General features: G+C 39.9%; 2 protein-coding genes across 3 annotated transcripts; one reads left to right on the top strand and one right to left on the bottom strand.

Moving 5' to 3' along the window:
- The first annotated feature begins 102 nt into the window (after positions 1–102).
- Positions 103–10115, top strand: LOC138750962 (serine/arginine-rich splicing factor 2-like). Of its 2 annotated transcripts, none has more exons than XM_069913062.1 (4): positions 103–554; positions 2175–2496; positions 9316–9432; positions 9744–10115. In XM_069913062.1, exons 1-2 carry the CDS (start codon positions 202–204, stop codon positions 2461–2463), a joined length of 642 nt encoding a protein of 213 aa, XP_069769163.1. In that variant the 5' UTR covers positions 103–201; the 3' UTR covers positions 2464–2496; positions 9316–9432; positions 9744–10115. The 2 variants fall into 2 exon arrangements, with proteins under 2 accessions (XP_069769163.1, XP_069769164.1); XM_069913063.1 differs by having other exon boundaries at positions 2175–2492.
- A 5869-nt stretch (positions 10116–15984) lies between these two features.
- Positions 15985–19152, bottom strand: LOC138750963 (histone-arginine methyltransferase METTL23; the record flags this gene model as incomplete). Its single annotated transcript, XM_069913064.1, has 3 exons — positions 15985–16601; positions 17951–18035; positions 18915–19152. Coding segments are annotated over 3 exons (498 nt in total), but the record flags the coding sequence as incomplete, so codon positions are not given.
- Positions 19153–19444: the final 292 nt, after the last annotated feature.

Raw genomic sequence — 19444 nt, forward strand, 5'->3', positions numbered from 1 at the left:
CGCTCTCTGCTCGAACTGAAGTAACAAGTGTGCTTAAACGTTAAAAAAAAAAAAAATCGAGGTGAAGGGCGCGAGCGGTGGCGGACGTGGGCGCGAGCGGGGAAGTGTTTCCGGGTCAGGCGGCGCCATCTTGTGATTGTGCTGGGGCGCGGGCGTCCGAGGGGCTGCGGCGGGGCGAAGCGCTTGGACGAGAGGGCGACCATGAGCTACGGGCGAATGCCGCCGGACATCGAGGGGATGACCTCGCTGAAGGTGGACAACCTGACGTACCGCACGTCCCCCGAGACGCTGAAGCGCGTGTTCGAGAAGTACGGCAAGGTGGGCGACGTCTACATCCCCCGCGACCGCTACACCCGCGAGAGCCGCGGCTTCGCCTTCGTCCGCTTCCACGACAAGCGCGACGCCGAGGACGCCATCGACGCCATGGACGGCGCCGTTCTGGACGGCCGCGAGCTCCGGGTGCAGATGGCCCGCTACGGCCGGCCGGCCGAGTCGCACCGCCGCGGGGGCTCCTCCCGCCGCTACGCCGGCGCTTACGGCCGCAGGAGCCGCAGGTTGGTGGGGACCCGGGCGCTGCCCCCGCGATCTCCCGTCTCGTCGTCAGCGCGCGGAGAAGCGGGGCCCGAACTCGGCCTAATCAAGCTGGAGGCGCCCAGCCGCCCCAACGTGGGGGTGGGGGTGGGGCCTTCACGTGGCGCACGGCCACCTTCAGCGGGGTCTGGCGAAAAGTCGGCAGGCGCCCGAACAAAGGGGGGGAGGGTGAAGGGGAGGAGCCCTGGGTTCCCGTGGGCTCTCTCTCTCTCACACACACACACACACACAGGGGAGCATGGCGTGAGACCCTTGCCCCGGGGCGGATCATCGAGGGAGGGAGGGAGGGCTCCCCTGTAAGCAGCGGCTGGAAGGATGGCTCTGTGAATGGGGAGAGGGTGCAGAACATTTCACAAAATTCAGTTTGAGCCAAAAGAACAAAGCAGGAGAAACTGCAGGTCAAACGCTGTGCTCGGTGTGGCAAAAATTAAGGTTCATGACCAACATTTTGGGCTTTGAGCTCTTCATCGAGGTGCATCCTCATCGTGTCGACTTGATGTTTTACTCCTGAAATTTGTGATAGCATTTGCAGGTACAAAAATTGCTATAATTTCACCCTGGACTCGTGCTCCCTGACCTCTTAAATATTTACATCTTTTCAATGAAATCGACAGTACGTATTCAATGCCAAGTGGGGAAGGGATTAAATTCAAGCCAAGACCAAAAACAAGCTCAATGTTGTTGAGTGATCTCTGATTTCTCAATGGGATTTGTTTTCCATCTCTGCTGTGCTGTCTGATGCATTATGTCGTGAGGGAGGGACTGTTATCACAAGTGCCTCTCTTTAGGCATTGAGATTAAATATTTTGTTTCAATTTTTTGTGACAAGGTTGAGCAGTCTGAGTGATTGCATTATTTTTGGTGTGTAACTTTTTATTAACAAATAAAAATCTATTTAAAATACTGACCAAAACTTTTTGGTGAGTGAATTCGTAATGTTCATAAAAATAATTCTGTTATATAGCATTTGTTGGGAGTTTTTTTTTTGGATCAATAGATAAACTACAATGACATGAAATTTAAAGTAAAACTTTATTCTGAATCTTTCATTTGTTTTGGTCATTGGGTTTTCATCTTGAACTATAAACCCTGTAATTACTGATGGAATAGTAGGCTTCCTACCACTGGAATATCCTAGCAGGAATAGTTTTGGAAGAAATAATTATAAAAATTCTGTAGTTTGTAGATTGCCTGATACCCAAGAAATCAACATGTAAAGTTGGTTCATTATTACATTGTATTCAAGCAAGGAAACCCACAATGAGAAATTTGCTCTTCAGTTTTCCTGTAACTGCTTTTTGTTCAAATGTATAACAAACTGGTTCTGAATTAGAGAGATTGTGAATCATTCTGTTAGAAAATGCAGATGTGGATCATTGGATAAAAATAAATACATGCTCATAGTTCAACTTCACACAGTGGTTACATTTTCTCCCTGCGCATGTTTTGCATCACATGTACTTTTTCAGATAAGTAGGTTAATGAAAAGACTTTCAGAGCTGTATAAGCTAAAGTTATTTTTCTAATACTCCATGTTTAACACTTTGCTCACTTTGTTTTGTCATGTTACCCTTTGTGTTCAGTCCCAGAAGACGTCGCCGATCTCGTACAAGATCCAGAAGCCGAAGCAGATCAAGATCGCGTTACAGCAGGACCAGATCTCGTTCATTTTCACGATCTAGATCTCGTTCTAAGTCTAGATCAGTTGAAAGATCAAAATCCAAGACAAAGTCAAGATCTCGGTCCAGATCAAAATCCAGGTCTCGATCTAGAAGTATTTCTCGGATGTCTCAAGGGTCAAAGTCAAAATCCAGATCCAAGACACCAATTAATTCAACATCTCCACAAAAAGATGGAATTGAATTGAATTGAATCTCTGTAAAGTGGTAAATGGCACCAAAGTGAGTAAGTAGATTTAAGCTCTTTTTTCAAATGTAAATTGGATTTACCACTGGTCGTTTTGGAATGTAGAACTATCATCAAACAGATCTTAGTGTTATATATTATACTTCTGTGTAACATAAAAGAATTTGCATTAATATGTTTTCTAACTCTGATGTAGTGGAACTCAATTATTGGGCGAGACTTTCCATCATTCCAACAATATACCATACTTTTGAAATCTTTGCTCATGTTGGTCTTCACTTAACAGGGACTGGTATCCCCTTTATGTCTGAATCCCTGTTCAATGTGGGAAATTGTTAAATGATGCCTCTGGCCAAGTACCTCTGTACTTGAATAATTTTTGATGGTGTCCTGGATCAAAAATTTTTAACTTCAGGGGGCAGAGATATTGTCTGAGATCTTGCAAGATGCCAGCCCCAACTGAAATCTTCAACCTCCAGTGATGCTGGTAATTGCCCTTTCTTTCCATCTGTCATCTGCATCAGTGAAAAACAAACAAATTTCTCTTGAGACTATCTTTTTATGAAGTAAACAATCCTTGTTCCCAATTTCAACTTGCATATTCTCCTATTGAACAAATGAAGATTTGTGGTGCTCAAGCTGAATGAAGAAACAGTTGAAATTACACAATTGAGAATTTGTCAGCCTTTTCCTTAATTTATGCCGTGCAAATTCATGTTTAAGCAAAAGAAGCAGAACTAGAAAATCAGAGGTAATGATACTGACATTGAGAGCGCAATGTGAGTGAAAAGCAGTGAAAGGTTTGTTCCTGTTGAACTGAAGGGATAAAAAAACACTTGACAAATGTTTCAAAAAATTAAGTTTGCCTTAACTGATATTTTTGTCTTGAGAAATGAACATTTATTTGCTGCTTTTTCTCCCCAATTTATGCTCTCAAGTGTCTTCTATCCATAATTGTTAAAGATGGTTATTTCTTTAAATTGCCCTCAATAGCAAATTACATACAGGCGAAAACATCTGCATTACCAAAGCCAGTTTAAGATACTGTTGCATGAAAACATTGTTTTGCAGTGGGCTTAACTTTTAATTTTTCAAATCGTGAAAGTTTCTGTAACAATAGCTGCAGAAGGGGTTTAGCCTTTGGAGGGCTCGTAAGCCCTGTTGCAGTCCAGTTCTGCTCTCAAACTGACTCTTGCGAAGAGCCTTGCTGTCTGAAGTTTAATGGTAGGTAAAAGTTGCCGGTGACTGTGATTATGAAAATAATTCAGAGAGAAAAGGCAGAATTTCTACAGAAAGCTGTTAACTTCTGAAGAGGAAAAAAAAACTTGTTTCACCTTGAGGCCATTTGTTAGAATGTGAATTTGACATCTCCCTGTTCCCCAACCCGCATCTAATTTAATAAAAACTGCACAAACCATTGTTGCAGTCAGGATAGAAGTGGCAGAAAACAACAATTAAATCTCCAACCATGTGAGAATTTTAGCCAATTCCATTAAAATTGTGTTGCAATGTGTGAAGTTATTGTAACAATTATTGGCTATGGAAATGAAATCTTAAGTTAGAACGCATGTTATTATGGAAAAACATCTTTAAGAATAATTTTGTGCTCAAGGCTTCACCTGTACCTTATTTACCCTCATTGTCGTTTCATTAACTTATATAACTACGGCATTTTTGCTTTTTTAACTACTGTGGTTCGAATCATACAAATGCAAACCAAATCCTTGGGTGGAAATGAAGTAAGTTAAATTTCAAAAGTTTGATTCCAGTGAACGCACAGAAATGCTGGAGAAACTCAACAGGTTTTGCAGGATCATAGGCTCAGGCCCAAAACATCAGTTATATATCTTTAACTCCTTTCTTCAAGGTATGTAAAAAAGCAGACAGGTACCTGAATGAAAAGCTGGGGGGAGGGGAAAAAAAAGGCAAAGGGAGGAATACAGACCAACAAACAAAAGGTGTTAATCAGGTCTGGATAGGAGGACATAAAAGAGGGGAGGTGAGAATTGATTGGACGGGAGAGGGGGATAGTTGGCTCTATAATTACCAACCCACCAGCCTCCACATCCAAAATGTCATCCTTTGCTATTTCTGCCACCACCTACATGATCCTATCATCAGGCACATCTTCCCTTCTCCCCTCTCTGCTTTCTGCAGGGACGGCCCTGTCCATGACTCCCTCGTCCACTCCTTCCTCCCCACCAATTTCCCCCTTGGCACCTACCCTGTGACTGCAGGAGGTCCTCAACTTGTGCCCACACCTCCTCTCCACAATTCGGGCCCCGAGAGCATTCCTTCCAAGTGAAGCAGCACTTCACTGGGAGATCTGCAGGGGTCATCTGAATCTGGTGCTCCCATTGTGGTCTCTTCCACATTGGAGAGACTGGTTGCAGAGTGGGAGATTGCTTTGTTGAGCACCTCAGCTCTTGCCGCTGTAATAGCTGGCAACTCCCAGAGGCCATCCATTACAATTACCTACCTCATTCCTTTGTGGACATGTTTGTCCATGGTCTCGTACACTGCCAGACTGAGACCACCCATATATTGGAGGATCAACACCTTATTTTTGTCTGGGCATCTGCCAGCTGAATGGCATGAACATTGACTTCTGTTTCCATTAACTCCTCCACGCCCCTTGTCCCCCTTTTTCTCTAGCAACATCTTTCTCTTCCCTTTTCCTTCTGCCTCCTCTCAGCTCTGCGTTCACAGAGCCAAATTCCCCAATAATTTCTCACCTATCCTTTCCCCTGTTCTATCCATATTGAATTAACATATTTTGTCTGTTGGTCTGTAATCCTCCCCCTTTCTTTTCTTTCCTCCTCCCTAGCCTTTTCATTCAGGTGTCTGTCTAGTTTTTCCTAATTTCTTGAAGAATAGCTCAGGCCCGAAATATTGGTTATACTGGTAACTTGGAACGTTGGGACCGGACCGTACTGGACACCTGCCGTTGTTCGGAATCTTCTGAATTTCAGAAACATTTTAAAATGGTGGTCCATTTAAGCAAATGTTTCAAAATCACATAAAACAGGGGCCCCAGAGTGTTAAATGAATTTAAACAAATAAAGACCATAATATCACTAGCATGTTTTTTATTTTAAAGTCAAACTTCAAAATAAAACTGGCTCAGACACTTCAAACTGAGCAAATGCAGTAAATTCACATTACAGCTCAAACATCGCGTCAGAATGAACTCTTTAAAGACTTCTTCCATAGAGTCCCATGTGGGATTCTGCAGCTCCCTTTGCCATGAAAGTTGCCTCCAAGTGTTTTTAAAATGTTGTGAAAATATTCTCTGTTTTCAGAAGGAAATCCACCCCCCCACCACCAAAAGTCCCCTGTGGGCGCCCTCTCTTAATCTTCGGTAGAATGGTGACTCTCTGCCCCAAGCACCCGATGGGAGAGAAGCAGGTGGTGGCTGGGTCAATGTAGGATCAATGGCTGTCTTTCTTACAACTAATCCCCCACATAGCTGGAACCACTCTGTTCCCCTGGTGCTGGCAGAGTGATTCCAGCTAAATGAGGGATTATGGGTGACAAAGATGGTCATTGCTCACTGCACCCCTGCTGCCACATCAGGAGTTAGATAGGGGTGGGTGGAGGGTGTGATGGATGGGCCGGTGGCAACTGATGGATGGGCCGGTGGCAACTGATGGATGGGCCGGTGGCAACTGATGGATGGGCCGGTGGCAACTGATGGATGGGCCGGTGGCAACTGATGGATGGGCCGGTGGCAACTGATGGATGGGCCGGTGGCAACTGATGGATGGGCCGGTGGCAACTGATGGATGGGCCGGTGGCAACTGATGGATGGGCCGGTGGCAACTGATGGATGGGCCGGTGGCAACTGATGGATGGGCCGGTGGCAACTGATGGATGGGCCGGTGGCAACTGATGGATGGGCCGGTGGCAACTGATGGATGGGCCGGTGGCAACTGATGGATGGGCCGGTGGCAACTGATGGATGGGCCGGTGGCAACTGATGGATGGGCCGGTGGCAACTGATGGATGGGCCGTGGGCAAGGGGGGAGTGATGGACAGTTGGGGACTAGGAACAAGGCAGTGGGTATTCATTAGTGTAATGTTGCAGACAGGATGCAGTTCAGTTTCGACTGCAGGCTAGCTGCAAAAATGTAGAGCTGCCACAGAAAAAAAAATTTCAGAAGGAATTAGTTTCTAATCCCCGCCTGGAACTTTTGCGCAGCCAGCGTTGCGGGAGTTTTCTGGGAAATTCCCGTTCTGTAATGGCAGTGTGAAAAGCATATTTGATGAGCAGATGTCATCTACTGAAAAAAACAGTGCCAATTTTTGGAAGTTGCTGGTGTTCGGAATCCCAGATTAAAGGTTAGGCACCTGAATATCTTTACCTCCTATGGACGTTGTGATGCCTGTTGAGTTCCTCCAGGATTTATGTGGAAATTGAGTAAGATCATTTTGCATTATCAATATGCTATTCTTGTCCATTAAATTGACATCCCTGATTACTGTATGTTAAATGGTATTTAATCACCCTCCCTGCATTCCTCTATTATTACTCCCTTAAACTAGTCTTACCTGGTTGCTTCAGACTTCACCCACCACCTAAGCACATTTATCCAGAATTGAACATTTGACCACAAACAATAATATACACAGTACTGACACAGCTCTGAATATTGAGCAAAAGCAATCTGCAGTTTAATTCTCTTTAGGGCTTCATGAGAAATTACAATATTCTGGTCCTAGGGATATTTTGCATGTTTTCTCATTGTACAGGTGAAGATGCAATATTTTTTGTAATAGCTGTATCTACTTCCTGTAACAAATGTTTTTTGTAGGTACAGGTACAGCTTTGTTGGCATTTTTTCTGTTTCTTGTGTCTTTAATATTTATTTTTAACCGGAAATTATTTGTAGTTAAGCAAAGTGGAAAATCATTGGATGTGATAGAACCTATGAATTTGCTTCTTGCAACGGCTTTCAATTTTTTGCTTAATATTTGCAAAATTAGCTTTAATGCTGGATCTGAGCATATTTTATTTCATCATTTTTGCAGCATTAAAAAAATAATTTATTGTAATTCTGCAATCTGTTTCTGTTCTTAAATAATTTCAAAACCATTACTGATTATGGTATTTTTTTTTTAAATTTGGTCCCTTATATTTGCAATTTTTATTATTTTCTTCCAAACTGGGTGATTTTAGCAAAGGTAGTAACTTGTTACGAGCTGTCCTGAGAATGTGGCTGTAGACTGTTTTCATCAGCTGTAGCCCTTTTGTTGATACACCAGCAATATTAGGCATGGGTTTTGGAATTTGATCAACTTATAATGAAGGAGCAGCTATTTATGTTCCAAATCAGGATCTTGTGTGGCTGGGGGATCTTGGAGGTGATGATGGTTCAGTGATTTTTGCTGTTCTTATTCTGCGGGGTGGTCGAGGTCATGTGGCCGTTGGTACAGTTGAGGTAAGCTTGGTGAGTTGCACTACATCCTGTAGTTTGTTTGCACTGCTGCGGCAGTTCACTGGTTGTGGAAGGATGAATGTAAAATTCCAAATGAGTCCTGACAAGGTTTGGCAGCTGTACCTGTCTGGGCCATCGGTGAGTATTGCATCACACGCCCAACAGACTGAGATTGCTATGTATAATCAAGTCATGAATCATTGCTGTTATATGGTAGTTATTTTTAGGTAAACAAAATTTTTTTATTGAGCGTTAAAATGATCTGAAGGTTTAAATAATCGTAACTATTTTTTTTCTGAAGCAACTAGGGACCACAGTTTAAATATTTTTTCAGTCAACCTAGCTGAAGATTATATTTATGCTTTCCAAGACAATGATCCTTGAATTTCAAATATTTTTGAGATTTTACCTTGATCAATGCTAAATAAAACAAATTAGCTCAAAGATTTGCAAAGAGTACAGGAAATACCAACCTTCCCCATAGAATTTTTGACTGTTTAATACATTTTAGGGGGTAATATTGCAGAACTTTAAATTGATATTGGTAGAATATGAAGAATTGTATTCTTGGGCATTTAGTTCTGTTTGTTTCCTTCAAAATTCAACTTCCAAAGATTTATTGTTAGATTATCATTAAATTGCATTCTGTTCATAAAGAGAACTATAGTATTCATTTTTTTGTAGAATTTCATTCATTATACCCACTAATAAATGCTGTTTTAATCAGTCTTCCATAAAGCTTTTGCGAAAAGTGTAATATGTTTGATTTTTGACATTTATCTCTTCCAGACTTCACCATTATATATTCAGTGAGACCTGCAGTAAAGATCAGAGCTTAAATAACTTTTTTGTGCTATGACAAGTAAAACAAATTATTAACTTGAAGAATAGCAGGAAATATCAACCTTCCCCTTAGAATATATGACTACTTCATTTTAAAAAAAATTAGATATACAGCACTGTAACAAGGCCAATGTGGCCCCTCAAGCCTGTACTGCCCAATTTACACCTCACTAATCTACACCCCGGTAAGTTTTTTTTTGAAGGGTGGAGCCCCTGGGGAGAACATACAAATTCATTAAAGTCAGCACAATCTTGATAGCTGGCGCTGTAAAGGCATTGTGCTAACTGCTACGCCAACTGTGCCACCCTATATTTAATATATTTTCAGTGGGTAATATTGTTTTTAATAAAATAATGATTTTGTACATCTGGATCAATATGACTGAAAGCATGCAGATTCCATCATACCTTTAATGGCAGGTTAATGAACAGTTTGGTTGAAGTTGCATTAAAAATCATGCTTAAAAAGTTTTATATTTGTCACTTTGAACAAAGTCTAAAATAGTTGTAATTTACATGGTTCTCAATTTTTTGAAATAGAATGTAGCATTTACATTTTAACTTCTCTTTGTTCTAGATATTCTGGGTGGCTGGAAGATTTACATGATAGATGCCTTGCAAGAAATACCATCTCTTGCCATTTGTTTAAGTGATGGAGAGACCTTCCTAAAATAAGCAGTGATCTTCTTAAAAGGTTATTATAACATTGTTTATAACAAGTTTTGTCAGTTTTAAGTTATGAATTAAAATTAGTGTCTGAGAAGACAAATTATATGTTATGTGCTATTACTTCTTGCAATTTAGTGAAATGCTCGACTTCAGATGCATTTTGGTTGGAAACGTACATAAGGTAAAAAGCATGGAACATATATTCCCAGGTTTTGTAATGTTCCTTTCTGTACACTGAAGTAATTGTCTTTTTAAATTTCAACTTGCATATGTCTTTTCCATTTTTTATTTCAGTCCAATACTAATCTTATTGTCTCATGTATTTTTGTGCACTAGGCGCAGTTGTGTAGCAGTTCTGTAAAGCGGGTTAGCTGTAAGGTGGCGTGTTGCAGTGCAGTGCAGAGTGCTTGGCTGTGTCCTGTATTCTCCTGTAATGATGCCTTGACGTGCAGAAAATATGGCTGTCCAGTAAAATGCCTGTCAGCTGCACCTCCAGAGACGTGGCTGCGTGTAAATTATGGAGCAGGCAGTAAGCACCTTTAGCAACCTTGATTTTGTACTTGGTTTATACATTTACAATGAATATTATTCTTTAGAAAGCTGTTAATTTTTAACTTGATTGTAATTAACAGTTTGCTTTAGTACGAAATACTGTACATCTTTTATTTCAGAAATGTCATTAAAGGTTTTTTGTCTTGGTGTTCCTCACTTGTGATTTGATGCTGCAGTCAGTGATGTTCAGGATCATGGGAATTGGCATAGAGAATCATTTAATTGGTGCCTTTAAGGATTTCCTTTTTTAAAATGGGTAGCTAAAACCATTCTGAAACAAAACGATGGCAAAACTAGAATCAATGCTTGAACCCGTAAAAACCCCTGGTATCTGGCATCTATGGGGAGAGGTGCCAGTTAAGTGAAATTTCCAGTTTGTGATTTGCTCTTACAATGCCTATCTATTACAACTGCATTAAGAATGAAGTTTAAAAGACAAAAAACACTATAGTGTACTTAGACTGGAAAAACTTCACTTGCATAAATGTCTAAGCCTTAAAGCATTTTACTTTTTATTTTCAGTCTTTGAAAACGTTTAACCCATAGCTGCATCTATAGGTTCCTCCCCCAAATTTACAGATAAAGCCTTTGACCGGGGTAACTCTTACTAAGCAGAGATGAGATGCTTGTGAGGCAGGGATAAGGAGACACTTTAAGAGAGTTGCCCCCGAGGGCGAGTGGCATCAACCTGAGTGATGCCATTACAACTTTATTCTAACAGCTGCTATGAGCAAAGCACGGTCGAGTTACTGCACTGGTTGATTATTTGCTCCCATTTTCACCGAAGGTTTATGTGTTAGTTCAGAGAACAATGACTTTTATAATTTGAAATGTGCATTTTTTTCCTATTTTCTCAATTTAAAAAAAAAAAAAAAATTTTTGTTTTTGCCGGATGCTTGAGACTGCCAATTGCTTGAATTTTGGATACTGGGGTTTTATTGTAAAAACTGAATCTCAGCAGGTCAGTATCCTTTAAGTACAATGGTAAAATACATAACTGACATTTTGGGCTTGAGCCAGGTATCCAAACATCAAGAGAGGGGGAGTGGCAAAGGCAGGAGATGTGAGTGCATGACTCATGGTCACAGAGCTCGAGAGCAGCGGGATTACAGATGGGGAGATGTGAGGGAATCCCACAGAACTCGAGTGACACTGGTAAACTTAAAGGTTAAATCCAACCTGCCTGGTAGAGAGCCCAATGATCCATGTACATAAAAATTATCCCTCACACCAGCTTCTTGGATGGCATCAACTTTAATATCTTCCTATTTCTTGCTTGCTGGAATGGGAAGTAATCCTGAGATTGTTCATCTACTTCTTTCCCTGCCCTGCTGTTAGTTGTGGGACCTTTAATCTGGCTGCTGCTGTTATTTTCTGCTGAGGCAAAATCCCCCAACTGTGTCCAAATAGAATACATTTAAAGCGGTGGAGTGGGTCAGTCACAGGAGACTCCAGCACCTCCTGCCTGTCCCTTTAGATCACCCATTTTCTGGACCTTTGATCTGACCACCTCCCTGAAACTCTTGATGCGCTTTATTATAACTCCTGCATGTCCTCAGCAAGTCTAACTGCCTCTCCAATCGATGCATTCAATCTGAGAGGAACTGCAGTTGGACACACTTCATGCAGTTATCAGTGACACTAGACCATCTCTGATCTTCCACACCTCACACACAGGAAGCATGTTCTACTTTACTGACTGCCAGTACTGCCCCTTTAACAAAGACAAAGGAAAAAAATAAGTTAGCCTTGTTGCTATTCATCCTCACCAATATGCATCACCCTGATGGAGATCACCTTCCTTTAATGTTAAGCTTGAAGAAAACTTTTTGAATATTTTATCTTTGATTTTCAGACTCGTGTAGATTCAGACAACAGTACACTTTCAATGCTCATGTATAACAGAATCTGTTTTTTTCCCCTCCCCTCCCTTGCATAGCCCAATACAAATGAGAATAAAGTTGTATAAATATAAAAAACACAAATGCCAGTGAAGTCAATGACCCTTGTGAAAAAACTGAAAAATCCCCGGTACTTAAATAAAAATGGGTAAGGGACCAAAAAAGAGCACGTCATCGGTGCCACGTCCTGAAGAACTTTTTTGATGCCTAAGGTGGTGGTGTTGCAGGAGTTTAAAAAGTTGAGTCATTTAATAAGGCAGTGGTGCATTATAATGTCTGTTGGACTCCTATGTTGTATCTTGGGAGAGAATTTGATCTGTTCTTCAAATTGTTACTCAGACTTGAAAGATCTAGGCCATTGTGTTTCAGGCCTTCCTCAATCAAATGTCAGTTAAGTGCCTCTGAAACTGACTCTGTCAACTGGATGGGAGTAGTAATTTGAGGGGGAGTGAGGGAATAAGTATCTGGAGACATCAGAGATTTTGCCATGGAAAAGTTCAAACTTTTTGCTCAAGCCATACCTTCCACCTTCATTGCTAATTTTAACTATTTTTAGCCTGAAATGGAGAGGATAATATTGACTGTTATAGGTTTTTAAAAAAAAATCTTTGCGAAAACGTGGCTTTATTCCAGTTTATTTTGAATTGGTTGATATTACATAAGATTTAAATTCAGATTCTACAGTGGAGGAATCCATCCCCAAGGAAGGATTTCCTTTTTTAAAATGGGTAGCTAAAACCATTCTGAAACAAAACGATGGCAAAACTAGAATCAATGCTTGAACCCGTAAAAACCCCTGGTTTTGGAGTTGGAACTGGTGTTGGAGAGAGAGGGAGTCCAGAGGACATTAATGAGAATGATCCCAGAGTTGAGAAGGTTAACATATGAGTGATATACTTGCTGGAGTTTAGAAGGATAGGGAGATCTAATTGAAATGCAACTGAAAGGACAAGATGGAGTGGTTATTTTCACAATTGGGGGAAGTCTACGACCAGAGGACAAAGCCTCTGAATATAAGGGCATCACTTTAGAACAGAGATGTGAAATTTTACTAGCCAGAGCAAGGTGTATCTGGCATTCACTGCCACAGATGGCTGTGGAGGCTAAGTCAGAAGGTTGATTGTCAATGTTACAGGAAAGTGGGGTTGAGAAAAAGTATCTCAGCAATTATACAAATGGCAGAGCAGACTCTGAAGGCTCCAATGTCTCACAGAACTGAATTAGGATAGTTTTGATTTTACTTTAAGCCATTTCAGAAAAAGCTTCTACCATGACTGAAGCACTTTAATAAGGTACTTTATTTTTAAATGTGTCTGACAATGTAATTTGGTAGTTCACGTGATATACATAGGAATCAAAGCAGATAATCAACCAAGAACTTGTTAAATGGTAGAATGGGATCAAGACTCTTAAGGACACCAGTTTCGTGTCTTGGGAACCAGCACGAGAGTGGGGAGGATGAAGCTTGCGGCAATAGCCAGTTCACATTGGCCATGGGTGCAAATAAATTCCATGTATTAAGTCATTTGGATTGAATGCAGTGGAAATTTTATAAGAGATTACACTTTGTAACCTGGACCTGGAAAAACTTATTTCATTAGTTATTGATGGGGAAAGCTTCATGGAGCAGACACTTGGCAAATTCAAAGGAGTGACACTTTATGTAGCAAGATTATTTCTTCTAAAATACTTGGTTAGACCTGCCAAGAAAGAACACTTTTAGTCCAAATTGTTGCTGGACACCAAAAATAACTTTTATGGCATAATGGATGACTCAGTGAGCAGAGGATGCTCCAACAAAGTGGTTTGAAAAACAATATTTAATATTTGCATTTTACATGCTTACATTCTGAAGGTCCAAAATGGTGACATTGCTGCAGGCATACACCACAATCAGATATTTTGACTCCTTCAAACTGGTTGGTTGCTAAATTTAACTGTATTTTTCTGGGGAATAATGTGTGATTTATTGAAAAAGTTGCATGTTTAGGTTTCCTGTTTAAATGGAGTACATTTTCTACTTTACTGCACAATTAGCTACTTTTAAGTGTTTGTCATTAATCATACAGAGAAAAGCACTGCTATCCAGAATTCAAGCAACTGGTTGACTCGAGCAAACAAAAAATTTGAGGAAAATAATAGGTTTTTAAAAAAATGCAGAAGTTTAAAATTGGCACGTCTCCCCATTAGATCATCAATCATGCAACATGTAATCTCAAGCAACAAGAAAATACACTTATCCGGCATCTGAGTCCTCATAGGGGTTGAATACCAGGAGTTTTGCTGCATTTTAATACTTTTTTTCAGAGAATTGTGGTTACAGTGCAGCAATCAATGTTTTTGCTGAACACAGCCCCACATCAGACACTTTAACTACATTTTTACTCATGAAACAAAATTTTTAATTTTAAATGTAGTCATGCAGCACAGTAACAGGCTATTTTGGCCCACGAGTCCATGCTGCCCAGTTCACACCTCATTAACCTATACCCCTGGTACATTTTCAATGGTGGGAGGAAATCCACGCAGACACGGAAGAACGTATAAACTCCTTGCAGCACAGGATTCAAACCCCGGTCCAGACCTGATTGCTGGTTATGTAAAGGTGTTGCACTAACCCTACGACAACTATGCCAAATATTGCCAAAATGACAAAACTAATTTTCTAAAAGTAGGGTTTAAAAAGTTTCATATGCATCAAAGGTTTGTGGTGATGTTATCCAATCCGAGAAAGTATATTAGCCTGGATTGAAAATTGGTTGTCTGACAGGAGGCAGAGAGTCGGGGATAAATGGGAGTTTTTCAGGTTGGCAGAAAGTAAGTGGGGTGCCGCAGGGGTCAGTGTTAGGCCCACAACTGTTCATCATTTACATTGATGACTTGAAGGAGGGGACAAAATGTGCTGTAGCCAAGTTTGCGGATGACACCAAATTGAGTGGAAGAGCAAATTATAATGAGGATGTGGAGAGTCTGCAGTGGGATAGAGTTAAGCTGGATGAGTGGGCAAAGGTCTGGCAGATGGAGTATAATGTTAGTAAGTGTGAGGTTATCCACTTTGGCAAGGAAAATAAAAGAGCTGAATATTATTTAAAGGGTGAAAAACTACAAAATGCTGTTGTGCAAGGGGACTTGGGAGGGCTTGTGCATGAATCGCAAAAAGTTAGGTTGCAGGTACAGCAGGTTATTAAGAAGGCAAATGGAATGTTGGCCTTCATCACTAGAGGAATTGAATTCAGGAGTAGGGAGGTAATGTTGCAACTGTATAAGGTACTGATGAGATCGCACCTGGAGTACTGTGTCCAGTTCTGGTCTCCATATTTGAGGAAGGATATACTGGCTTTGGAGACGGTCCAGAGGAGGTTTACTAGGTTGATCCCTGGGATGAAGGGGTTGACTTATGATGAAAGATTAAATCATCTAGGATTGTATTCGCTCAAGTTCAGAAGAATGAGAGGAGATCTTATAGAAACATATAGGATTATGAAGGGTATGGATAGGATAGATGTAGGATGGTTTTTTGAGCTGGCCGGGGAAACTAAAACAAGAGGACACAGTTTCAAGATTCGGGGGAGTAGATTTAGGACAGAGATGAGGAAAAATAGTTTTTCCCAGAGAGTAGTGAATGTTTGGAATTCTCTAACCAGGGAAGTGGTTGAGGCTGCCTCATTAAACATATTTAAAATTCGGTTAGATAAATTTTTACATGATAGAGGAATAGGGGATATGGGGAGAAGGCAGGTAGGTGGAGTTAGGTCATAAATTAGATCAGCCATGATCGTATTGAATGGCGGAGCAGGCTCGATGGGCCATTTTTGGCCGATTCCTGTTCCTACTTCCTATGTTCCTAACTGATTGTGGGCCCAAATCCTCCAAATTAAGTATGTAAATGGATTTCTCAAGGAACATTATCCCAATGTGCCCAAATTTGGAATGGAGAAAGGGCAAGGTTGATGACAAACTGCAGCCAATGCAAAGTCAGAACATACATGATGAAAGCAAAGTGTTCTGAATTGGTATACTCTGCATTAAATTAAAAAAAAATGATTGGTTTAAATATTTTTATAAATAAAATAAGCTATAACTCCACATTGTTATTTCTCTAATTTCAAGACTAAACAGCAATATTTAGAACACCATACAAAATGTTTTATTCTCCACTTAAACTATATATATATTGAAATCTATGCATACAACACGGTAACAGGCCCTTTCGGCCTCAAGCTTGTGCTGCCCAATGACAGCAAATTGACCTACAATCCTGTACATTTTGGAAGTGAGAGGAAACCCAGGCGGACATGGGACAAACGTACTGGATTACAGACTGCTGGATTCGAACCCCAGTCCCTGGCGCTGTAATAGCATTGCACCAACTGCTACGCTAATCGTGCTGTTCTATTGTAGCTTTGGTTTAAAATAAGTTACATTTTCCTTTTCAAATTTTTTATTTGAAAGATATTGAGGAAATTTTTCCTATAAAATGACCCTATCCAAATAATTGAATGAGTAAATAGGATGGCTGCAGTGGAACTACAGTCATCCTGAATATAAGGAAAGTGTTGGAGATGCTTAGGTTACTGATGTAGTGTTTGTCTTTAACATAATAACCATCATGTGAACAGTATGACTTCCAGGTAGAGTTGATCCAGCAAGGTGCTCTTCATCTGCATTAAATCTTTCCAGTAGGATGTGAACACATTTCAAGTTCCACTTGTGTAGCAATGCTTCAATTGACCAATCAGCACTAGGGGAAAAAAATCCAAGTAGTACAGAAAAATTGTTAATGATCCAACAGGGCTTGTATTTTTTTTCATTTGAATACATATGGAAATTAAGAATAATGAGAAAAATATAAAACACAGGGGATGCATCACACCTCTTTCTTGATCTCAAAATGTCCTGATAAATGAGCATTGTCCACATTATGCTCTGTCACTGTCCATGTCCTTCTCACTGGTAAGCACCAATTGTAAAGTATCTCCCCACTTCCTCATGACTCCAAGCATAAATTCTCTCATTTGTCTTTGAGTGGCCTATCCTCTCTCTAGTCATCATATTTTAAATTGTAAAATGCCTTGGCGTTTTCTTTAATCCTGGTCACCAAGAACATCTCCTGGGCCATTTTCACCTTCCTAATGTTCTGCTTTTTTTTTTCACCTCCAGTCTTTATATTCAACCAGGGCCCTGTCTGATTGCAACTTCCTGAACTTTACATGCCTTTTCTTGACTATTCATGATCTCATCATCCAAGGTTCTCTTACCTTGCTATCCTTATCTTCCCTTTTCTCTAAAACATGCTAGTTCTGGACTTTAATTAGTTGGTACTTAAACACGTCATTTGTGGACTTGCAACTTCTAATCAAGACATAATCTCCAACACTCCCCCCCACCTCAGTACTTTTCTACAAGGCCCAATCTTATCCTTGTCCTTTCTTGAAAGTTAAAAGGGGTCATCATTCCCAAAGCATTCCCTCAATGAAACACTAATCCCCTGGGTGGACTCATTTGCCAATACAGGACAAGATCTAGTATGGCCCTCATTTTCCAATACAGTACAAGATCTAGTATGGCCCATTTTCTAACTGAGTTATCGACAAGTTACACCACAATATCTGCTCCGTCCATGCAATGGCCCCCTTTCTAACTGATTATCGACAAGTTACACCACAATATCTGCTCCATCCATGCAAATCCTTAATACTGGAGAATTTAAAATACCTCACTATGACAACCGTGTTGCTTTTACAACTTTCCATAATTTGTCTACTTAAAAATTTATAATCTGTTCCCGCACCTGTAGTGGCTATTAGGAGGCCAATAGTACAGCGTTCAGAATGACTGCACCTTTCTGATTTCTTATCTCTGCTCATAATACCCCAGTAGATGATGGCATTCTTTTATTTAAAATAATTTATATTAATAAATAATTTTAAGTATCAGTCAAAAAGTAAGAATTTCATGCAAGGCATTCTTCACTGTTGATTACAATTCAATTAAGATCGATACTAAAAATTGTGGAATTGTCTCGTCAAATATTTATATACAAATATCAAAATTAAATTCAGCTGATGCAAACAAAAATTAAACATTTACCTTCTTTCCTGATATGTGGTCCAGAAAACTGCATGTGGATTTTTTTGCATTAAGTAGAAAATGGTTGTTAATACATCTTCAAAGTCTATTGAAAGATCAATTCAAATGGAAATTTAAAAGATTACACACAAAACTTATCTGTTCAAATAATATGCTGAAACTAAAATCTTAACAGAGAGACCTGGCACAAAATTCATCTTAAAAATTTTGTCTGTATGGGATAGAATAAATTACAAGTCACAATAAGGCTCACTATTGGATTTCATGGTAAAACTTTTAAATTACACATTACAAGCAAAATGATCAATGTTACTGAAATACATTCCAATCATTTAGTTTACTGACGAAAGGTAGACAATACAGTATTTCAGGTTCAATCCCCATTTGATATCGTGTATTACATCCATTTCCTATTAGAGGAATAAAACAAAATTGTAGACTTCCATTATCACCATGTTCACTACATACACAATAACTGCCAATGCAGTGGAAATGCAATATTTTGTGTCACAGTCCCAGGCAGCTATTTTCAGTGAATTCTGACAACTCAGACTTATTTCACGACTGAGATAATACCATTTTGGAAGCAATGCTCAATGAGGCAAATGGGTGCTCAGGTTCAAGGGGAAGAAAAGTAATTCTAATCTTCAAACCACATTTGTATCCTACATCAGCTGATTTAACAATGTCATATTCACTTTCAATCGGTTTATCTAATCCTCTTTTACTTGGTATTCATTACATTCCCCTCTGAAGCTCCAAGGAGTGCCCATATAGGGAAGCCATTACAGTTGGCCTTGAGGTAGGAGCTTATTAATTTTATATACTCTATCAAATATTGCTGTCACATTATGGCTAATATTTGCTTTTTGCCAAATAGTCATGGTTTAAAAAATACAGTAAATTATAACTATATTCTTCTATAAAAGATGTAGACTAGTTTTTGTAAACTTTAAGCCTTTACCTTCAGGTTCATAAAATACATCAGATCCTAGAATGATGTCAATTTGGGGCAACTGCACCAGCTCAGGAGATATATGCCCCCAGGTTAGACCAATGACAGGAACATCTTCAAGATCATTAATGAGACAGCTTCGTTGACAGTTATCCAAGCAATTCTGGAACTCTGCACAATCTGATAAAATTACTCTAGCATCACATTTTGCTGCAACAATACCGGGTAAGCTTGCACCAGCTCCAATCTAGTTGAATCAAAAATACAAGATTAAAAAAAATATTAGAGCCACAGTGTTCTAAAGCCCCTTTGGTCCAACTTGTTTAAGCCAACCGAAATGCCTGTACAGTAATCCATTTTCCTGCATTTGGCCTAAATCCCTCTACAATAGTATTACATGTACCTATACAAATGTCTTTTTTAAATGCCATGATTGTCAATTGTAGCAAAAACAAAAAATTCTAATTCATAGTTTTTCATCAGAAAATGCAATTATGGATGATAAAACTACTTCAACAAATATATCCAAAGTTAGTCTA

This window comes from Narcine bancroftii, unplaced genomic scaffold (genome assembly GCF_036971445.1).
Source record: "Narcine bancroftii isolate sNarBan1 unplaced genomic scaffold, sNarBan1.hap1 Scaffold_41, whole genome shotgun sequence".
NCBI lineage: Eukaryota > Metazoa > Chordata > Chondrichthyes > Torpediniformes > Narcinidae > Narcine > Narcine bancroftii.